The 20,446-nt window shown below is 31.7% G+C and overlaps 2 protein-coding genes and 1 non-coding gene across 4 annotated transcripts; 2 read left to right on the top strand and 1 right to left on the bottom strand.

Annotated features, from left to right (window-relative positions):
* Window positions 1-2,541: 2,541 nt before the first annotated feature.
* Window positions 2,542-12,764, bottom strand: LOC133205795 (inositol polyphosphate 5-phosphatase K-like). Its single transcript, XM_061341673.1, has 12 exons — window positions 12,565-12,764; window positions 11,719-11,823; window positions 9,534-9,627; window positions 9,140-9,256; window positions 8,250-8,357; window positions 8,038-8,105; window positions 7,101-7,212; window positions 6,251-6,360; window positions 6,008-6,170; window positions 5,546-5,692; window positions 4,857-5,042; window positions 2,542-4,457 (listed from the first exon to the last, which is right to left on the bottom strand). Exons 1-12 carry the CDS (start codon window positions 12,588-12,590, stop codon window positions 4,446-4,448), a joined length of 1,248 nt encoding a protein of 415 aa, XP_061197657.1. The 5' UTR covers window positions 12,591-12,764; the 3' UTR covers window positions 2,542-4,445.
* Window positions 12,765-12,848: 84 nt separating this feature from the next.
* On the top strand, window positions 12,849-17,639 carry LOC133205796 (RPA-interacting protein B-like). 2 transcript variants are annotated; one of them, XM_061341674.1, is made up of 8 exons: window positions 12,849-12,934; window positions 13,284-13,382; window positions 14,091-14,258; window positions 14,529-14,613; window positions 14,724-14,844; window positions 15,784-15,847; window positions 17,003-17,140; window positions 17,332-17,639. In XM_061341674.1, exons 2-8 carry the CDS (start codon window positions 13,299-13,301, stop codon window positions 17,359-17,361), a joined length of 690 nt encoding a protein of 229 aa, XP_061197658.1. In that variant the 5' UTR covers window positions 12,849-12,934; window positions 13,284-13,298; the 3' UTR covers window positions 17,362-17,639. The 2 variants fall into 2 exon arrangements, with proteins under 2 accessions (XP_061197658.1, XP_061197659.1); XM_061341675.1 differs by having other exon boundaries at window positions 12,924-12,938; window positions 13,290-13,382.
* Window positions 17,640-19,557: 1,918 nt separating this feature from the next.
* On the top strand, window positions 19,558-19,678 carry LOC133172728 (U6atac minor spliceosomal RNA). Its single transcript, XR_009718964.1, has one exon. It is a non-coding gene; the product is annotated as a U6atac minor spliceosomal RNA (small nuclear RNA).
* Window positions 19,679-20,446: the final 768 nt, after the last annotated feature.

Genomic DNA, 20,446 nt, shown 5'->3' with positions numbered 1-20,446 from the left:
GAATTTATTGATAGATTCCCATACTGTATTTCAACATAATGTTGAAAACTTGCATTTTTAGACTTTAATTAATTTTGTTAACAAGTTAAAAATCAAGTACAGGTATAGCCAAATTTATTGTAATTTTTAATTTTTATAACCAAAGATTAAGAATAAAAGTGTGTTTTCTAGGATGACATCGTTGGTATCCCCTTAAGTGTGCAGATATGTACTCTCGACGCACTATAAGTCAGAACAACCTTTGAATTACTATAGTAGCATGTTGGTAAGAAAACCAATCCATTGGTGAGGGAAATTTTGTGGCCTTGTTCTAAATGATCTTGACCTACATACTCATATTCATTTAGCTCATTAATTTGAACTTGCAAAATATTCTTTTGTACAGTGTCTTGGATAAAAGAATTTTCCGGAAAATTGCCCAAGGACCCCCCCCCCCCCCGAATCTCGCGTTTAGTTTAATTAAATCCCTTACTACATCCAAAATTAAACTACAAAACTTTGCTACTATACACAGTAACACGGGTCACCCCGAACTGACCCCAATGGGGAAATATTGGAGTTGCAGGGCTGTTATGCGCGGGGTGGCGTAGTTTTTTATTTTGAATAATCTTTTTGCTATTAGTAAGTATACAAATTTTCATTCAAAGACCGCTCGGCCCAATCCCCTCGAGTTATTGTTGCAGTGTGATCGAGCCCCCCCCCCCCCCCCAACATACACAAGGTTTTAGACTTTGACTCCTTTTTTATTTGTATAACCCCCCTCCCCCTACTTCGAAAAATCGATGCTAATTGTCCAAGTTGTTGGACATTTTCCTAATTGTCCATGTTGTAGATCACTCTCTACCATCGGCTGAATACTTTCAATTAAGGGTGTCTGAGAGAGAAACGAACGACAACTCTGCGAGAAAGATTGGTTGTAGATACATGTATGTAGTAAGCAACTAAGGGTGTCTGGGTAGCGCATGTTCTCGCTTCTCACCGACGCAACCGGACTTTGATCCCTGTAAAGGGATCCTCTGATCCCTGGCAGTGGTTGTATGTGAGAGGGTAAAGTGGTCTGTCACCCGCTCAACGCATGGAGTTTCTCTGGGTACTCCGATTCCCATGCACAGAAATCACTGGCCCGTAGGAAGCAAATTCGGTTGGGAGGGGGGCACAACCATGCATTTTCAGTTGACAGTTGAGGGGGCACTACCAAAAATTTCCTGACAAGCAAAAAAAAAAAAAAAAAGCTAGGTCATCAGACGTTTTTATTGAGGGCCCGGGCACAAGCATATAGTATCTATGTTTACTATAGTAACTATATATCGGCAAAATTATTGGGGGGGGAGGGCACTCCCCCCCCCCCCCCCGGTTCCTACGGCCATGGAAATGACCCCCTCGCGCCAACATCCGCAATAAAGGAAATAAGCTTTCAAGGGCTATACTTGGTATCATATATATGTACCTATGTATTAACCAAATTATTATCATTACAACTATTTTAAAAATTCTGAAAATACCCTCTTTTTATTTCCATAGCGACGGGAAATAGTTAAAAATTAAAATATGAAATCACGGAAACTTGAAGAATTACTTACTACATATCAATATTATGCAGTTTGAGGAAAAATCAAACTGTAAAGAAGATTCTCCTTTTTTGTTTTTATGGCAACAGTAAAGAATTGTCCAATCGATTCCTTTTATTCAGAAATCACTTCGACTAATCTCAGAAAGATTCCTTGGGACTAAAAAATTAGTACTGGCATTCCTACGAACACCAGTGCACGTTTCGACGAAATAGCGAGATTACAGTTTGACTTGTTGCAAGAAAAATCCTTTAATTTCAAAAAGAATTGGGAAGACAGTTATTGAGAAAAATAAAATTGAAAATTTTCATATTTCCTCTGTTTCCATGGCAACGGTGGCCATTTCGATTTTTTTAAATGTTGAATGCACAACTACACTTGGTGAATATAAATATTGTGAAGTTTCATCAAGACTGCCCAGGCCATCTGCAAGAAAATTCGTGAACAAAATTCTAGATGGAGCATTATGTCACCCAGACTTTGTCCAGGGTGACATAAATATTGTATATTGTTCATGAAAAATGTATACATCATTTTTACTTCTAATATAATATAGTCCAAACATCAAAATTTAATAACAAACATTTATTTCCTATATTTGAGCAAAAAGTACAATGTCATCTTTATTCCTTGAAAGAGCTTATTCTTTAAAACTCACAGCCTTCTGTGATATATAATGCACCATATTCCATGTAAAAATAACAAAATATAAAATTAAAAATCACAGAAATAATCTGTATTATTTCCTGATATTATACCAATGTATACACACAATCCTTTTCATCATCAAGAACCATAATCAAGATCAATCTACACTTCATTGTATGCAGTCATATATTTATTCAGTTCTCAAGAGTTATATTTCACACTATAGATAAGATTAAACAGTTTTAAATTTTTCTCTAGTCTTTATATCAAAACTAGAAAAAATGTGAATTTCAAAAAAATTCAAGTTAATTTTCACATTCCACTTAATAAATGTCTAAACATTTTTATCAATTTGATTATCATAACCTTTTTTGTTTTTATACATGTATTATAAAATAAATATACATAAATAGTTTTAGTTTTATATGCTTTCTTAAACACTTAAATAGTTTTTTTTAAAATCAAACCAAATAATAATACATGTATGTGTATGTGCATGCACAGAGAGTTTTGTGAAAGATTTGTTAGTCCTTGCAATAAGGGTCTTTCATATTATGCAACATGCTATTATTCATTTAAAATTTGGAAGTATTCCTTCTTAAAGAAATTGAAGTATATTTTCAATCCCCATACAATCTCTTTCCAAGAGCATTCCAATAAATTGATAAAAGATACACAAATTCTTAATTGTTTTAGTAAAAAAAAATCACATAAACAAGATAGCTCTAATAGAAAACCAAGCTTTTGTACCATAAAATTGAAATTACTAAAAAAAAGATTATAAAAATATAACAATAGAAATAAATGTATTTCAATCATGAAAAAAATGCAATAACACATATCCATTAGAGTTCTCCATCAAACTTGAAAGATGTGCAAAACTGATAAACTGAACTGTATTTTTCACTACTAAATGTAGCTAGTGTAATACCTGGCACTCGTACATGAAATACACCATATGAATTACAATTACATACAAAACATAGATATTTGGATAGGTATATCAAACTTAATCTATTTAACTCATAACTGAGTAGTTCATACAAAGGACTATATTCAGTAATGACCAATATTTGCCCCCAAAATCAAACTTTGACAGAAAAATCTATAAATATGTTTTAAACCAGGTGGATATCTGCAGACTTCAAATCATTTTAAAAATATTTTCATCAGCTATGACACCATATATTAGATATGCATGATGTCAGGAAAAGGACATAAATTCAAAATTTCCATGATTTATAGAGAAAAATGTGTATATTACATCGACTTTTGAGTAAAAGTCACCCAGCGCAGGTCTGCATTCAAACAAATTTTTTTTGTGTTCTTTGGCAATAATGTGAACATACAGTCATTAAAAAGTAGATGCCATTTTAAACATTCCATGACCAGCTACATGTAAAACTATCTTAATGACAAAACATGCAATATACTAATCCTTTAATACTGGTAAAATATATCTGCAACCCTATTCCCCCCAACTTTTTATTTACATGTAAATCCTCATGCAATAAAACTTTGCAAGTTTTTCTTTTTTTTTTTTTTTTAAGTTTATGAAATTAGTATATGTACTAACAACCAGGTATGCTGACATTTCTTAATATGTCTAAAGAAAATGTATCAATTTTGCAAATAAGCTGCATTGGCAATTGCTTTGACTAAATGTTGGATATTTAAAGTGTGTTAAAGCAAAGAAATGTTGGTATAAAGTTTTAATCTCAAATAAAATAATTATAAAATAATATTTTTCTCATTCTGGTTTAATTTCTTACTAGCCTGTGTCTGGACCTTTCCATCCCAAATACTTTGCAAACAGGTTAAATTTTTTTTGGTCTTAATATCAGAGATGACAAAGCTATTAAAGGTAAATGCAGGATAAGTTTTGTCATAGTACACCCAGCAGTAGTACAAAATATGTTTAATATGAGCATAAAGGCATTTCAATGTTTATGTTGCAGTTTAAAAATATTGACAACTCAATAACCTAGAACAGAAAAATTGCACTTTTTGTGTTTATATGAATTCTCTGGTCAAAATTTCCATACTAAAGAGCTGAGCTACATAGCAAAAATACTCATTTTTTTTAAAGTTGTTCAAACACATGAGGTAAAAAATATATAAAATAAGTATGTAAATTGATATCACTTTCTATGGATTTCTTTGTTCTTTTCGGCAAGTAAAGATCAGGATGCTGCCCAAACTGGAAAATGTTTTCTCTATAGAAGCACCTCAAGATACAATCTGAAAATATTAATGACAAAGCATTAAAAAAAAGTCTATAGTGGAGGGCTTTGTACTATTTGTTGACTTTATATTTGACAACATGTGCCAAAATGCATGTATTTAAGTTTTTAATGGCATTGCTACATTCATTCACAAAAACTTATTTAATTAACAGATGAGGTAAAACTGATTGCTTTTCTCAAAGACAGACCATATTTGTCTTGGATTTACATGTAAACATGAAAGTCTAAATGGTGTAAAACTCCATATTCATATAAATATATATGACATAGAGGATAAAGTATTTTAAAAACCAAGCTTCCAGTCCTGTATAATCCAATTACATACCCTAATTTTCAAAACGAAATTTTCAATTATCCAAACTCAAACTGAATAAAAGCTTACTTCATCCTTTACCTTAAACTCCTCACTCATCCCTAACAGTGTGTCCTTGTAGTTACTGATGTAGGCCACCCTGTAGGTCCCCGGGGACAAAGAAAGGTACCGTCCTGAAAATGTCACCTCTACCCCTTCAGGACTATTCTCTGCATATTCTTTGGCCCAAACATAAGTTACATAGTCATGTAGATGTTTGAAATCACTCTAGAATTCAAGAAATAATCGTAAGATTTATTCATAAAATATACTTTACACTTTGACAACATACAGTAAAACTAATTTAGTATGAACATGATATATGGGATTTACAGATATACAGTACTATATATAAGTTTTTTGGGATCCTCAACAAAATTCTTAACATTTGAAATTCAGTTCATTAGAAAACAATAGTAATCCAAGTTAAGTTTTGCATTATTACATACTGATTCTCTTAACATATTTGATAACCGTACTTGAAAGAAAAGATATATATTGCAAATTCACTATATAATTATATACTTTAACAAATTCATTTATATAGAGAATGAATTATTGATATAACAAAGTAAATTCACAAGTCCCCAGGACTTAGCTATAACTGAGTTTTACAGTATAAATAAATATGTATCTGGTATGCTTATTGTTATTTCAATAGTAGTAGTTTGCAATTATAACCACTGACATATTGTTCATGAGCTGTACAGATACAAATTTAATTAATAAACCTTATACAATCCTATCCAGTCTCGACTAGAGGACATTAGTTCTGAGTCTTTTCTCATTTTGTATTTAACTGTGGCACTTTGACCAGCTTTCCAGCATTTCTCTACATCAAAGGTTACTGGTGCCGGAAATCGCTGGCATGAGAATACCTGCAAAATGATATTATTCAATATTAATATGATTATCAAAACACACAATGAAATAGAGTACCAACAACAATTTAAAATGAAAATAACTCATCATTCTCAAGTAACTAAAATTCTCCCACCCTCTCCCCAAGATCCCTTCTTAATAGACCAAAATTGTAAGGGTGGTGCATTTTGGATGTTTATCAATTTTGTCAATATCTATAAGAGAATTATACAATCCAGTTGATTTTGAATTATAATTTGACATCATATCCTTTGAATTTAAACTTTAATCTGTTAATTTTTAGTTGTTTTACTTCTGTGATGGAAACTTACTTTAATCTTAAAGGTTGCGACCACTGGTTTGTGATCACTCATGACATAGAAAGGTACAGATCTGTACTCTAGAAGATCAGCTGCTAATGTTATCTTCTCAAAAGAATCATGATGGACCTGCCAGAGAATTCTGTCACACCATGCTGGTACTCGTTTCTTTGAACTGTGTTAAAAAAGATTGCCATTGCTTAGATGAAAGATCCATTTTAATCAATTTATAACACAACATAATAACTGGTTTACCTGCTATCATAATTATCTGTTCCTTTATCAAATTTGTAGGTGGGAGGAAAATCAATTTTCCCCTCTTCAAAATCACAAAAGATGAGGCCTTCTTCCCTGCATTTAACTAACTGTAACAGATAGAAAATGAAGATATAATTTATATGACAAGTTAAAACAAAGGAAAGTAAGTATAAAACATCTACTTTTATTGGTACACAACCAGATTTTTACTCTGTGTGTGTATACTTATCTCAATGAATTCAAAATTACAAGTAAAACAAGCTTGGAGCAAAGTGCCAGGGATGGCCAGTTTTAATTTGTTATAAAATTATGTAATTTGTTTCATAATGTGTTTTAAAACTATAAGGAATGAAAAGCAATTTGCTTTAAGTGTGAATTCATGATAAGTGAGTTCATTGTAACCATGTTTTACTGTTAGTGAATCTGTACATGTAGTTCAAGTCCTAAATTAGCATAATCATAAAATACAGTCAAACCTCGTTATCTCAAATTTGATTGGACCAAGAAAAAGCTTCAAGATATCTGTGGATTTGAGATATTGAGGTTAAAATACTTAAAGAACATGTGGTTGGGACTCCCAAATGACTTCAATATATTCATAGTATTCCAGATATCGGTGTTTGAGATACTAAAGTTCAACTGTACATGTATGTGTCTGTGTTTAAATTCATTCTAAAAATGTCAATATTTTCAGTGTTGATCATATATTTGTACAATTTAAGCAGAATGTAAACAAGTACATGTAAGGCACTAAATTTTAATGCTGCTAAAATTGAGTACACATACCATATTCTGGATAAAATCAGTAGACGAAATGTAACAATATAACAAAAATAAAAAAGTTAACCTGATCTTTTTTGAAAAGAGTTTCAAAATCCTTCTTCTCAATATATTTCTCTACTTCTTCTCTTGTGAAATTGTCAATCCTGAAGTTGAGATCTCCCATCCAAAACACAAAACTAATAAAAGAATTTTTTTACTCTGTAGTTACTAAAAAAAATGAATTAATATTCATGGGAAATTAATGAGGATGCTTCCATACATATATGATTAATCATGGCTTTGCTGTTTTGAAGAAGACTAATAGATTTTTCCTACATATTCTTATGTAAAACTTTGATTGGCCATCGTGGCCCTATCCTACCTCTGGGGGTCATGATTTTAACAAACCTGGATCTACACTAACTGAGGATGCTTTCATATAAATATGACTAATCATGACCTTGCTTTCATGAAAAGAAAAATTTTATTTTTTTCCTAAGTATTCCTTTGTAAAACTTTGATCGCCCAAAGTGGCCCTACCCAAGAAAGCTTTCACATAAATTTCATCTTTTCTGGCCCAGTGGTTTTGAGAAGAGGATTTTAAATTACCCCACCCAATTTTCACTTTTTTTAAAATTTTCCCCTTGGAAGAGGGCCTGGTCCTTCATATGAAGAATTTGAATTCCCTTTACCCAAGGATACTCCGTGCCAAGTTTGGTTGAAATTGGCTCAGTGGTTCTAGAGAAGAAGATGAAAATGTGAAAAGTTTATGATGTCAACTGACAAATTTAATCAGAAAAGCTTACTTAAGCCTTTGGCTCAGTTGAGCTAAAAATTATCAAGCAGATAACAAACATGTCAATACACTGGTGATCAGACAAGGAGGGTAAATGCCTTGGCTGGTAGATAGGAAGCCTGTTAAAAATATATACAGTAAAACACCAACAGTTTAAAAATCTACACAAAGTGTACAGTATGTACTGCTGATATCCTTTTATTTTCTTTCTAATAATCGTACTTACTCATGATCTAATATATGATCTACATCTTTATCTCTGAATTTCTGAGTATCCAGAACAGTGAAAAAATCCTGTGAAAAAAAATTCAATCTAAAATATTAAGATTTTTGCAGCAAAAAAAAAAAAAATCTTGTTTTCACAAAGGTTTCCAGTCAGAGAATTAAGAAATATTACCAAAGCAGTTTTTGAACTGACTTCTTTAATCACTTCAATACCTCGATCCTTTCAGCTGAGTTGTTCATGTGAGCTGCCAGATGACAATTAACAATGATAAGATTTACTCCATTGAGATCAAATCGAATGCTGACTCCTCCTTTGTTTCCCTAAAACATCAAAGACCAAGATAAATCTTCTTCACAGTATTCTACATTTTTATTCTAATAAAAAAGTTCTTGGTGTATAACGCTCACTTGAGTCACTGTTCTTTCAGAGAATTCCCACAATGACCCCAACCCAGAAACAAAGATAGCAGAGATATATAGAACTCCAACATCTAATAACTAAATGTAAATAATATTAAATGTGGCAGACATACTGCAGACTATATTTGAAATTTCTCTTTCCTGATTATATGCTTGAATTTAAAGTTATGTTTCTGTTAATTAATGATGTACGGGTAAAGATTTGTTAAGTTTAAAAGTTATAAACTGAGAAAACAAAATCAAAACATTGAAATTAAACTGCATGGTCAGTAATATTAATAGAACAAGTATTTTGAATCCTCTACACTCAAAAATATTTTTCACTAAGTTTAGTTGAAACTGGCATACTTGTTCTTGACAAAATGATATATAAATGTAAAAAAAAGTCTTCCTTGATGTGCACAGATTCAGAAAGAGAGAATCAGATGATCGGAAAGTCTTATTTGAGTCTATATGGCTCCGTGAGCTAAAACTGAATTTTTTTTAAAATTTCATTGTTAATTAATTTCTTACATTGATTTCTACCAATACTATAAAATCACCATAATATACTAAAATATATAAAAACCACCAGTTAGCCATAATAATCGTATTCTTGAGATTTATTTATGTAATTTAATGTATATACTTTACTTGCACCGCCTTTCTACCCATCCCCACTGACAGCTATTGGTAACACTCACCCACCATCCTGCCATCCCCGCCTTTGAAGTCTCAGACTCTATGTGTGTTACACAGAGAAGGTACTCTCTCTTAATAAACACTATAAGGAGAAGGCCTTGCATTTTCACTGCTTTTATCTGAAATAAAAATTTATTACTGAGTAGTACCAAGTAATATACAATAGGTACTTCAAGAATACCTGTCAATTATATTTTTTTTTCTCTCTCTCTCTCTGACTTCTCCTTCTCTTTTTTTAAACTGAAAATTTAAGCCACCTCTTTTTTTTGCAATACATGTATGTTTTACTGGTAACTGCAGTTGTTTGAGTATCCAATTTTTTATTTATTAGCACAAAATTTTGAATTACTGAATTCTTTGATTTTTTCTTTTATACTGAAATATAGAAAACTTTACCAGACAAAATCCCTTGGGGCCTAGAATATCTGTAAAGAGAGTTGTCCATGAATTTTTGTATGCAGCAAACTCTCCTGATACCAGTTCCTGCAATCTACAATTCAATAGTTTGATATTTGAAAATGTGAATTGATCAATACGGTATTAGACCAAAATTATTTACAATAAATTTCTTGATGCATTAATTGGGAATATAATATGTAAAAAAAAAATCTAATCTTTGAACATATTAGAAGTTAATTGTCAAGCATGAGCAGACATCATTGCACTGTATGGTTTCCAGGTTGTTTATGGCATTTGACTGTTATAAATCTGACCGTCAACAGCTATTGTTGCGGGAAAGATTCCCCCTCTGTTTGAGCTTTGGGATACTCTTATACATGTACCTGGTTTTCTGCATAAGTTTTCTAATAATTTAATCAGGTAAAATTTAGAGATCTCAATCACATATTTAAATTAGCAATACATGTGTATTTACAATATCCCTGCCATTTCTCTGGAGTGCATGCACCTTCCAACCTGTATGAAATTTAAAGGCGGATTCCACCTAGAATATGGGTGGAATATAGCAGAAATTGGCTAATTCTGGGCATTCTTGAGACGGAGACAGACTTTTGAAAAGTTACGCCTGAGTAGAAGAGGCGTCTTCCAGGCGTCATTTCTACTTTCCGGGCGTCAATTTGCAACTTCAGATTTTCCCTGGCGTAAAATAGCAGGAAAACTGAAACAAACATTACTCCTTGAACTTTCTCGAGGAGTAAAAGCCTCTGATTGGTCCATTTAATTATCAATTAAGGGTCATTTCAGATAGGAGGTTAAGTTTGAATTACATCAGGAAGGAGGGAGTTTAGTGTGAGTGAAATAGGAAATACAGATATATCAATGTTAAGGCTTTTACACTTGTTCTGGATGACACAGCATCTGCTGGTAGGTGTGATAATTAATATCTGGTACCTATTTAGGTAAATTTGAATGTACAATGATTATTATTGACTCTTTAGATTATTCGAGTTTCCTTGAACACATTCGGAGATGACATAGAGGCACTAAAACTGTAAAGTACTGAGTAAAATATTATTTTATGAACTGTATTACAAGTAAGTATTTTGTTTGATTCATTGTCATCACTGGAGTGATAAAAGAATTTCAAAAAGTTTATCAAATTCCTATAGGCATTATTTTACACTCCTGATGATGTCTCAGTGTCCCTTATGCAAAGACATAAAACAGCTTTCATATATTTTCATACAATTTTAGATGTTAATGACTTGTCATTATGTTTTCTTACAGTTCAAATGGCTAAATTTTCAACTTTAACATTGTAAATGACTAAATCATAAGTTTGCATTTCTTGGCTAAATAGGCTTTTAAGTCACATATTATTACATAATAATAAGGACTTTCCAGGCGTAATTCTGCTTCAGGCATCATTTTAGTTTCCAGGCATCATTTATTTTTCCGGGCGTAGCTCATTTGCATTTTTCGCCTCAAATTTCTGCACAATTCCGCTTGGTTTCTTCTTGGTTTATGCCCAGAACCTGTATATCACCATATATGTAGTGAGACAAACTGACGCCCGGAATCCTTCTCAAAGTACACCTCTATTCCCCCTATTTTCCAGGTGGAACATTTCGTACAGGAAGGACTGAAGCATGGGTTATTCAGGTATCACTCATAGTACCTACCAAGTCTGGCTCTTCTGTTCTGATCAGTGTTACTTTAACTTTCCTGTCTTAGCTTATATACCCTTCAGGTCACATGACCAGTATAGAACTGAAGGGAACAACTAACGCAAATAAACTGGAAGTCATCATAATGTAGCTGCAGAGAAATGGAGGGACAGTTTGTTCTTGATTTCAACTTCGCTTCAGCATCTTGTCCCCTGGTGATGGGTAAAATTTTGTCACACTAATGCTCTGAGGTTTATTCAAGTAACTAAATAATACCTCAGTTCATTGTTTAATAATAATATGAAGAATATGCATTGCATCTTTTTTTTTAAAATTAATATTACCTTATTATCTATTTAAACCTTCATTACATGTATTTAGCATGGCAAAAAATAACATGGCAGCATTTTGTCATTGTACTTTGGGACAAGTGACCATGAATTTTTATTTTCTCACCCTGGGAAATTGGAATTTGTCCAACTTATCATTATAAAATGTTGATGATAAATGCTTACCCTATGCCATAAATATCAGGTAGAGAATCTGCCTTTAGATCCAACAATTCTGTAAAATCTGCCAGAGGCTCTTCATCTCCTACATTCCAGGTCACTAATTTCAAACTTCAATGAAATATTTTATAAACTGTAAAACTATATTACCTTTTCATACAGACTATAATTGTATGTAAAATTCAAGAGCAAGAAGACATAATTCTACTTATTGGGCCTTATGGTCAACTGAATATCAAACAATTATCATGATTATAATTTGAACATATTTAATTGTTATAAATACAAATGTATATACAATGGTATTGCATGGGCACAAGTTATTTAAACTTAATTTGACAGCTCTGTACCTGAAATTTCACGAAAATTAATTAAACTTCATGTGTCCCACAGCTTGTACAAAAGAAATATCAAAATCAATGCTAAACATGAATATACTGCTGATACACATTAACTTAACACAAGAATAATCAATAATCAATTGAGTCTAACACAATGTTGAATATATGAATGTACAATAGAAAAAATATGTTCAATTTCATTTTCAGCAACTCTGAGTGAAGTCCCCTCTCCCATGTTGAAGTCTAGTATGATATGCCTTAAAATCTCTCCCATCCCCCAAAAACTCTTGGCTCATGTGACATGAATTTTACAATTTGTGAGGGTTGTCTTTAATTGTTCATTATCATATTCATGAAGCTAGTCTCCAAGAATTACACGTAAATTGCCTAATTGACTCAGTCATTTCAGGGAAAAGGCTGAATATATTCTAAGTTTATGGACAACAGGACGGATTGAACAGATATCTGAGTGACGCAAGTAAAATATAATGCAGTTTTACAAAAGACATACCTGAATGTTTTCGTTTCACCAGACATTTTCACTCCCCCTGAGTTTGACAGTTCTGCAAATCAGTTTCTCCAAAATAAACACCAAATCAAAACAAATTTAGGATGTTACTAGAGTTGTATTACATAATCACGGATTTTGATCAGCCTCTGTCGATCGCTTCAAAATAAAAACTGTTATAACATAAACATTTACAACTAAGGCGTCTCAGTCGTCTGTTTTCGCTTTCTGTTGCGCAAAACGTCATCAGTTTTAGTGTTCAAAGGGGAATAAATCCAATATATGAAACATTGAAGACAGAAAGTTGACTGAACAGTTGAGCTACTTAAAAAAAAACATTTTTTGTGGTTAGATCGCGGACTCATTCTACACCGTGAGTAACCTTACAAATTTTCATATCGTTGATAGGCCTATCATTTTTATTCATTGAACCAGAGACATAAATAATCTCTGCACTTTATCATTTGGAGCCAAATTATTGTATGGAGACACAGTTGTGTCAATATAATATAGAAATGTGAATAAATATAACATGTATGTATGAAAAAACTGATTTTAAAATTGTAGTTAATTTCAGATATCAGAAAGTGTCTTACTCCAGGAGCAAATATGATCATTTTTATTAATTAATCTGTCAGAAATTTACCTTAATTAATTGTACATAAACTGCATGTGTAATATATGACCATGAGTTTGAGATTACCCAACAGTTTGTTTTGTAGAAAGAGAGCTAGAGTATGTCAGTAAGTGACAAAACAAGGAAAGATCACAGGGCTCTGTACAAAGCTAGAACTCCCCCATGGAAAGAAACCTACAGAAAGGTACTTGCATGTGTATGAGTATAGAAGCCTAACTAAAAAATTATCATATACTATACACTAACCATATGATTATTTAAACCATTAAAATTGTTAATTGTTGAAAACGTTAAAAAAAATCAATAAAGTTTTATTATTATAAGCCTTTATATTAAAGTCAAATATGGCATATTTTTTACAAGTTCAGACTAATTAAAATTAAAAAGATCTTTCTATTTGTTTTATTACTTTATATAAAGATAGGTCTTTCCTGTAAATTACACAATTTAAATCAATCATGCTTCAAAGATATTAGAAATTTAAAACAATAAATGATTTATTTACCAACTCCGCATTTAAATAACAGACATAGTTTAAGGTCATTTTAACTATGGAAACATGAGGTTATTCAAGTTCAAAATCATTGAAAATTTTAAATTTCAATGACATATCATGTTCATATACACTCAAATTTGTATTTTTATTTTTTTAGCTCAGATACGCCATATAAAGCTTAAATAATTATTGAACAATTAGGTAAACAATTAAGGCCATATGTATATGAGGTGGTGTATTTATTCTTTGATTCTTGAACTTTGAATGGAAAGAAACTCCTGAAAGTTATTTTAATTTTAGTTCTGATATAGAGCTAGATCAAAATGAAAGAGAATAATTATGATGTACCGGTAATGCACATAAGGGTTCAAATTCATATATTTTTTTTGAATACAGAGATGCATGGCCAGACTGAGAGAAAGCAGAGGAAAACTCCAGGAGAAGTTCCGTAACATCAACACAACCACGAATGAAAAGGATGAATTTATAACTGATCTGATGAGGGAGGAGCTTCAGACAATGCAGAAGAATTTGTGTTCAGGGGAGGAGAAACTTGATGTGGAGGTACAATATGATGCTTGGAATTGTATTCTCTCACCTGATACACTGTATTGACTACTTTATTTCAGTCCAATGATAGAAGAAAATATTTTGAATGTATGTTATCTATGGAAGTATTAAGTAATTTGTATTCTTATTAAAAACTTTTTCTGCAGAAAAAGGCGGGAAATATTACTTCATCCAGTGATTTGAATCACTGTAATTTGTTTCATTTTAAGTTTATTCTGAATTATATGAGATTGATATATGATTTTTGAAAATCTTTGCTCATAGATGGATGATTTTTCTGCTGCTGATTTTGATATTGAAAGTGTACTGAATCTCTTTGAAGATATTCAGGAGGAACTCCGTCAAGAGGGTATGGCATGCTTACGTTAATATTAAAAACCTGATAGGTGAATCCTTGTCCTCTAAAATTCTGTCAACCTTGATTGAGTATTTCCACTTAAAAAATTATTTATGTCTTAGAACTGAAGATGTTGTCAGAGTTTGAGAAGTATGAGGTCAGCTTACGCCAGGAAGAGGACGCACTGTGTTCAGCCATTGAGAGTTTGTCAGCAGAAGATGTCATTTGTCCTGTGTGTCAAAAGTAATTATTACTCTTACCAATATATATATATATATATATATATATATATATATATATATATATATATATATATATATATATATATATATATATATATATATATATATATACAGGGTTCAGCACTAACGTTAGTCCGTTAGTCTCAGACTAATACATTTTCATTCGGACTAATAAAATATGTGGCTAATTAGTCCGAACGGACCAATAAAAAATTGAAAAAGAATATGAATAAATTACCGATGTCCGATTCTCGACAACTTTTACTAAGAAATCCCGCGTGTATTTTTAGATTTCTAGCTTTTGGCGGGAGTTACGCAATACCGGGTCAATTCAACGCTTAATTTTTCGACTGATCAATATGAAGTATAAGGTTTTAGCGATCATGATTTAGTATGACACTTTTAAGAAAGATGTTGGACGTTTTGGATGTAATGTAAAGATAAAAAAAAAACGAGATCAGGAATACGATCGTACTTGCTGATTGCGAGATTTCATGAATCTGTGGAATAATATATTTCACGTAAATACTTTGTTTATTTCAAAAAATAATACGTATATTAATTGTCATGTTAAATTAATGTTAAAAAACATTGATGCTTCTTTTTTTTTTTTGACGGACTAATAAAATCGCGTGCGGACTAGTAAAAGTAATGAAGCACTAGTCCGGCTGGACTAAAGCCTTAAAAAGTTAGTGTCGAACCCTGTATATATATATATATATAGATAGATAGATAGATAGATAGATAGATAGATAGATAGATAGATACATGTACTCTTGAAATTAGATTCCATGTTATTTTCAATGTTTGGTTTTTCATTTGGATATCAATAAAATGGCATATTTTTTATAAAAAAAAAAATCAAATACCACTCATTTACTACCAAAATGATTTAGAAAAATGTAGATATTATTCTCATTCCAATTATTTTCTTTTTAAGGAATTGCATGTTGCAAAACAAATCTGTGATATTTTGTAAATGTGGAGTCAGAGTTGATACTGAAGTAAGTAGAAAATAATACTTGTCAGTAATAAGTACCGGTATACATATTATCGCACAGTTATTATTTAAAAAAATATGTGTAATTCAAAAATTAACTGGGTATATTTTGCCTGCTGAATTACTATACTAAGCTATGGTAATATGTTTGAATGTTTTAAATAAACATGGAATTAAGCTCATATAAATATACAAAACTGAAAAGAACATATTAAATGGTGCTAGACATTCATTGAATTAATCATACATCATCCTTTGGCTTCAACTTCCTTACAAAATGATGACCCAATTATACCCTAATTCTTCTATGCCATTGTGATTGATTTTTTTTAATAAATTGATTGGATTTTTATGTCCCCACCATAAAGTGGTTGGGGCATATAGTGTAACCCCTTTCCATCCATCATAATTACTTTTCCTGATTTTTTTTCTTTTTTGCTGTGCAAGTATAGATAATGAGCTGATTTTTGGCACATATATATGTGTCTTTACATGTATATAATTATGACTTACAGATCAAATTACAGTTTCACATTGATTGATCTATTTTTCCTAAAGTTATTACCTTTAGACCTTAAAAATTTCTTACTTCCATTTTTTTTTTTTTTTTTTTTTTGCTGTGCTTTTAGAAAAAGAGCTGATTTTTGGTATGTCTTCATATTGATGACTTTCAGATCAAGTTCAAGTTTCATATTGATTGAACCAGTTTTAATGAAAGTGAATTCCTTAAACTTTGATAATATCTAATTTTCACCCCCCCCCCTTTTTTTTTTGCTGAGCTTGTAGATTATAAGTTCAAGTTTCATGTTAATTGACCCATTCTCCCAAAAGTTGTTGCCCTTAGATTTTGAAATTTTTGTTTATTCAGCATTTTTTGGACCTTTATTTAATGTGTTTGTAATGATCACCATTTTCATGCAGCTAAAGTATGTTGTGGTATTGAGAACTACGAGCAATTCAAGAAAACAAAAACTGCATTAGTCTTTTTTGTCTCATTTCCACCCTTTTGTATTCTCATATCCTTATTCTTTCAAATATTAAGAATATCAGTGGAGGCATTTATGCCACATATCTCAAGTGTATGTTTTTTAAACATTGATGTAAAGAAAAATAAATATTTTTGACTTTTCATAAATTTAAAACTGTGTTTAATTTGTAGCAAGATTGTTTAACCCTTGTAAATGTTAAGAAGCTGCTAGAGGAGGGAGTGAAACTTCATGAAAATACATGTGACACCCCACCTACCTTTTCTGTCGTATCAGACCTGGGACCACAGAATCTCCTGATGTCATGCAAGGTAATGAATTATTTTTCTGTGATCACATTTAAAGCTTCTTTTAGAGGGGTTTCTTGTCATTATCACAAAGTTCAAAGTACCTTTGCATAATTCATATAGAAAATTGTCATAATTAAAAGCTTGTTGTGTTTATGAAAGACTTATATATCTAAATTATTTTTTTTTAAGTCATATTATTTTTTTCATTTTAGTCTTGTGATTGGATGTCCATAATCATCTAAGTTTCCACAAATGACCAAGGTAGAGTAAAAATGCAGCTAGCTTCAGATACCATGCGGTGGCTAGAACATGGTTGTACAGTGTGAAGAGATCGATTGAATGACTTGTACATTATGACATTATGTAGAATACAATGTAATTTCTAGTACAAGTACAAAGTGGAAGTGTCGCAAGTGATGATTGCAGCCGGTGCATGCCGCTGTGATTTGTGACAGTTGTGATGTAATACAGATTTTTTTTTCTTTTTATACAATTGTTCATAATAAATCTGTCTTTTTCAGTTCTTTGTTCTTGTTGATCATGAAAATTTAATACCATGTACATGTTTTTGTATATACTCATAATAAATGATTCAGTTTAAAACATTGCTCTGAAATGATGCAGTTAGAGAAATTTTTTTGAAAGTGATATGTTATAAGTTTATATTATATTATATTGAAAATACATTATAAGTAAAAATTTGGTTCAGGTTGCTTAAAAAAATTTACTTTCTCAAAAAATCAATGCTACTTTTGATGCCAATATGTTAGTAATGATTTTGTGAATAGATAGATTTTCAAAGAGACCTCGAATGTCCTTAAATGACATCGTTTTGATGTATAGGTAAGACTTGCTGGTTGACAAGGCTTTTGTGTTTTGTAAAACCTCGGATCTCAAAGGAAAAATGAAAACGATGTCAATAATTTTACAGCAAACCACTACATTCTTCCCTCCTTAAACCTTCTTTGCTCTTGAAGACACACAACACAGGCTCTTTAGCCCTTCGCAGATTTTCACTTGCAAGTCCAGGGAACATGGTCAATGGCACTAAATGTAACAATTAAGAAAGTAGAAAAATTATGGCTGGACCGTGAATCAAACCGTGAACCTCTGCATTAATAGTCAGGTGCTTCTAATCACTGAGCTATGAAGGCTGATAACCTCGGTCCATATAGATCAAACCACATTCTTCCATCCTTATATTGTCTTCACCCTTGAAGAAACACGACCCAGATTCCTTAACCCCTGGCTTGACTAAGTTCACCTGCTACTCCAGGGGACATGGGACTCCTGCATTTTTAGTAAGCAGATCTTCAGAGCACTGAGCTATCAAGGGCTACACTGTACATCCATGGTTCATAGAACCAAAACCACTACACTGTAATGAACTTAAAGTAACTAGTCATCAAGGCTTTAATATTTATTATGTTAATTGTAATAAAATCATCTTTATATTACCATAAGAAATGAGAAGTCAAGTGCACTAGATCTCATATAATTGAAGATTGCATGGTTTGAGCTTAATTCCATAAACAGTTCCATTAATGTATTGGTCAGACCTTTATAAAGGTGATGAGTATTGAGATACTCATCTTCTGAATCTTTAAAAATTATGCAGTTTTCCCCACACCCAAGTATTTATATCCGTGATAAAACTGAAATTGATGATAAAATTATATAATCACAAACTCTAAAACTTCCTCCTCCTGTTAAGTGATGGGAATGGGAAATAATATCATAATGTACGCAAGGTATGTTAGGAATTAATGTATTTTTGATATCGTGTCTAAAAAAAAATGTGTGTTGGGGGTGGGGTTAAACCATCCTGTGGTTTTCCATACGATCTTAGATGTATGAATACAATTTGGTGATTATAAACTTTTTACAGGCATTTATAACCTTTGAATCCAGGTGGCTGGATAAGGATAATTTTTTCCTCCTTACTGGGATAAGTATTTCCAAGTCGAGTTTGATCTACTACAAATTAACTGATAAAAAAAACCTCTCAATTCCACCTGCATCGGTTGCTGTGCAGCGTTGAGAATGTGTTTGTTCGATCGGATTAACTTGTTGAAATCCTGAAACTTATCGTAAATTACTATATTATCTAATTCATCAGATGTCTGACCAGGAGTAATTTGTTGTTTTTCAAAACATTGTCTACTTTCAGTTTCTAACTTCCGGTATTTTACAGAGTAGCGTCCCTTATTAAATATTTCTTTAAAAAAATAAATAATTTCAAACAATATATTCTTTTCAGAATTTTAAACAATGAATAAACGAGATTTTTTAAACTTTATTTTTAATTATCAAAAAGAAGTATATTGAATATTTATTCCTTATTTATTTTGAAAATGCTTATCTATTTTTCTTACACTATTTTCTTAATATAATTTAAATCTGAGCATATAATGCTAATTCAAGTCGCATTGTGAGGCGTGTTGTAAGAAAGGAGAGAAGGTTAGCACTCCCCTAGATAAGGACGGAAGGGACCTTTATGGTCTATACAACACATGTAAGGCACTCGTCTTCCTACTTCGAAGGCGACCTTATTTTTTCCTGTAAAATAATAATACATGCACATACATACACATAGAACGTTCTATCGTTAAAATGATATTGTCCTACGGACCCGGTTTAAGGTGAGGGCTTGTCCCGAGACACAGTTAGATTATTCTAACTAACATACACAGTGTACAATTAAAAAAAACTTTAATGCAAAATAAATAAAACTTTAATGCAAAATAATGCACTATTTTACCACAGATTTCCTTATCAACTGATAAGCATAATCATAAATTAGCTCATTTGGAGCAAAGTTTTTTTTTAAAGTTTTTGTTTTGAAATAACAGAGAGACACTGCAGCAGCACAAAGACACTAAAGAATCATTGCTGCTAAATTACTGTGAAATCACAAATTTTCATGTGGGTTTTATGGAGAGATAAAAAAAAAAATCTTGTCCCTCCATGAAAATTTTAAATCCAGTACGATGTTTCTTTCTCAACCACAAAATCAAATCGTTGAATCAATATTTTTACCTCAAACCACGAAAATTCGACCCCACAAAAATAAGTTATTTTACAGTAAGTACATTTACAGTAATTTCAATAGAAAGGGCTTAATTTACATTTTAGGGGAAAATAAGAATGGGATAAAATACTTTTGTTTTCTTTTTCACCATAGCCTTAATATTTGGTCCCTGCTATCTTGAGTGATTTGCTAGCCTAGCCCTTGCATAATGAATGTTAGCTTACATATCTAATGCTGAGTAACAATATTATGGTACTAGCTGGAACCTTAGCTAGTTCCCACTTTTCAAGACACTT

Source organism: Saccostrea echinata, unplaced genomic scaffold (genome assembly GCF_033153115.1).
Source record: "Saccostrea echinata isolate AGI-Se365-2 ecotype Australia unplaced genomic scaffold, CSIRO_AGI_Sech_v1 ptg000054l, whole genome shotgun sequence".
In the NCBI taxonomy this organism is placed as follows: Eukaryota; Metazoa; Mollusca; class Bivalvia; order Ostreida; family Ostreidae; genus Saccostrea; species Saccostrea echinata.
This window is presented reverse-complemented; position numbering and strand designations above follow the sequence as displayed.

Excerpts from the sequence above, each read along its gene's own strand:
- LOC133205795 (XM_061341673.1), bottom strand. The coding sequence starts at position 12,590 with ATGTCTGGTGAAACGAAAACATTCAG. Across the intron at positions 7,213-8,037 it reads GATCATATATTAGATCATGA|TTTTGTGTTTTGGATGGGAG; the intron begins GTAAGTACGATT and ends TTCTTTTATTAG. Across the intron at positions 5,693-6,007 it reads TCGCAACCTTTAAGATTAAA|GTATTCTCATGCCAGCGATT; the intron begins GTAAGTTTCCAT and ends ATCATTTTGCAG.
- LOC133205796 (XM_061341674.1), top strand. The coding sequence starts at position 13,299 with ATGTCAGTAAGTGACAAAACAAGGAAAGATCACAGGGCTCTGTACAAA. Across the intron at positions 15,848-17,002 it reads GAGTCAGAGTTGATACTGAA|CAAGATTGTTTAACCCTTGT; the intron begins GTAAGTAGAAAA and ends TTTAATTTGTAG. Across the intron at positions 17,141-17,331 it reads ATCTCCTGATGTCATGCAAG|TCTTGTGATTGGATGTCCAT; the intron begins GTAATGAATTAT and ends TTTTCATTTTAG.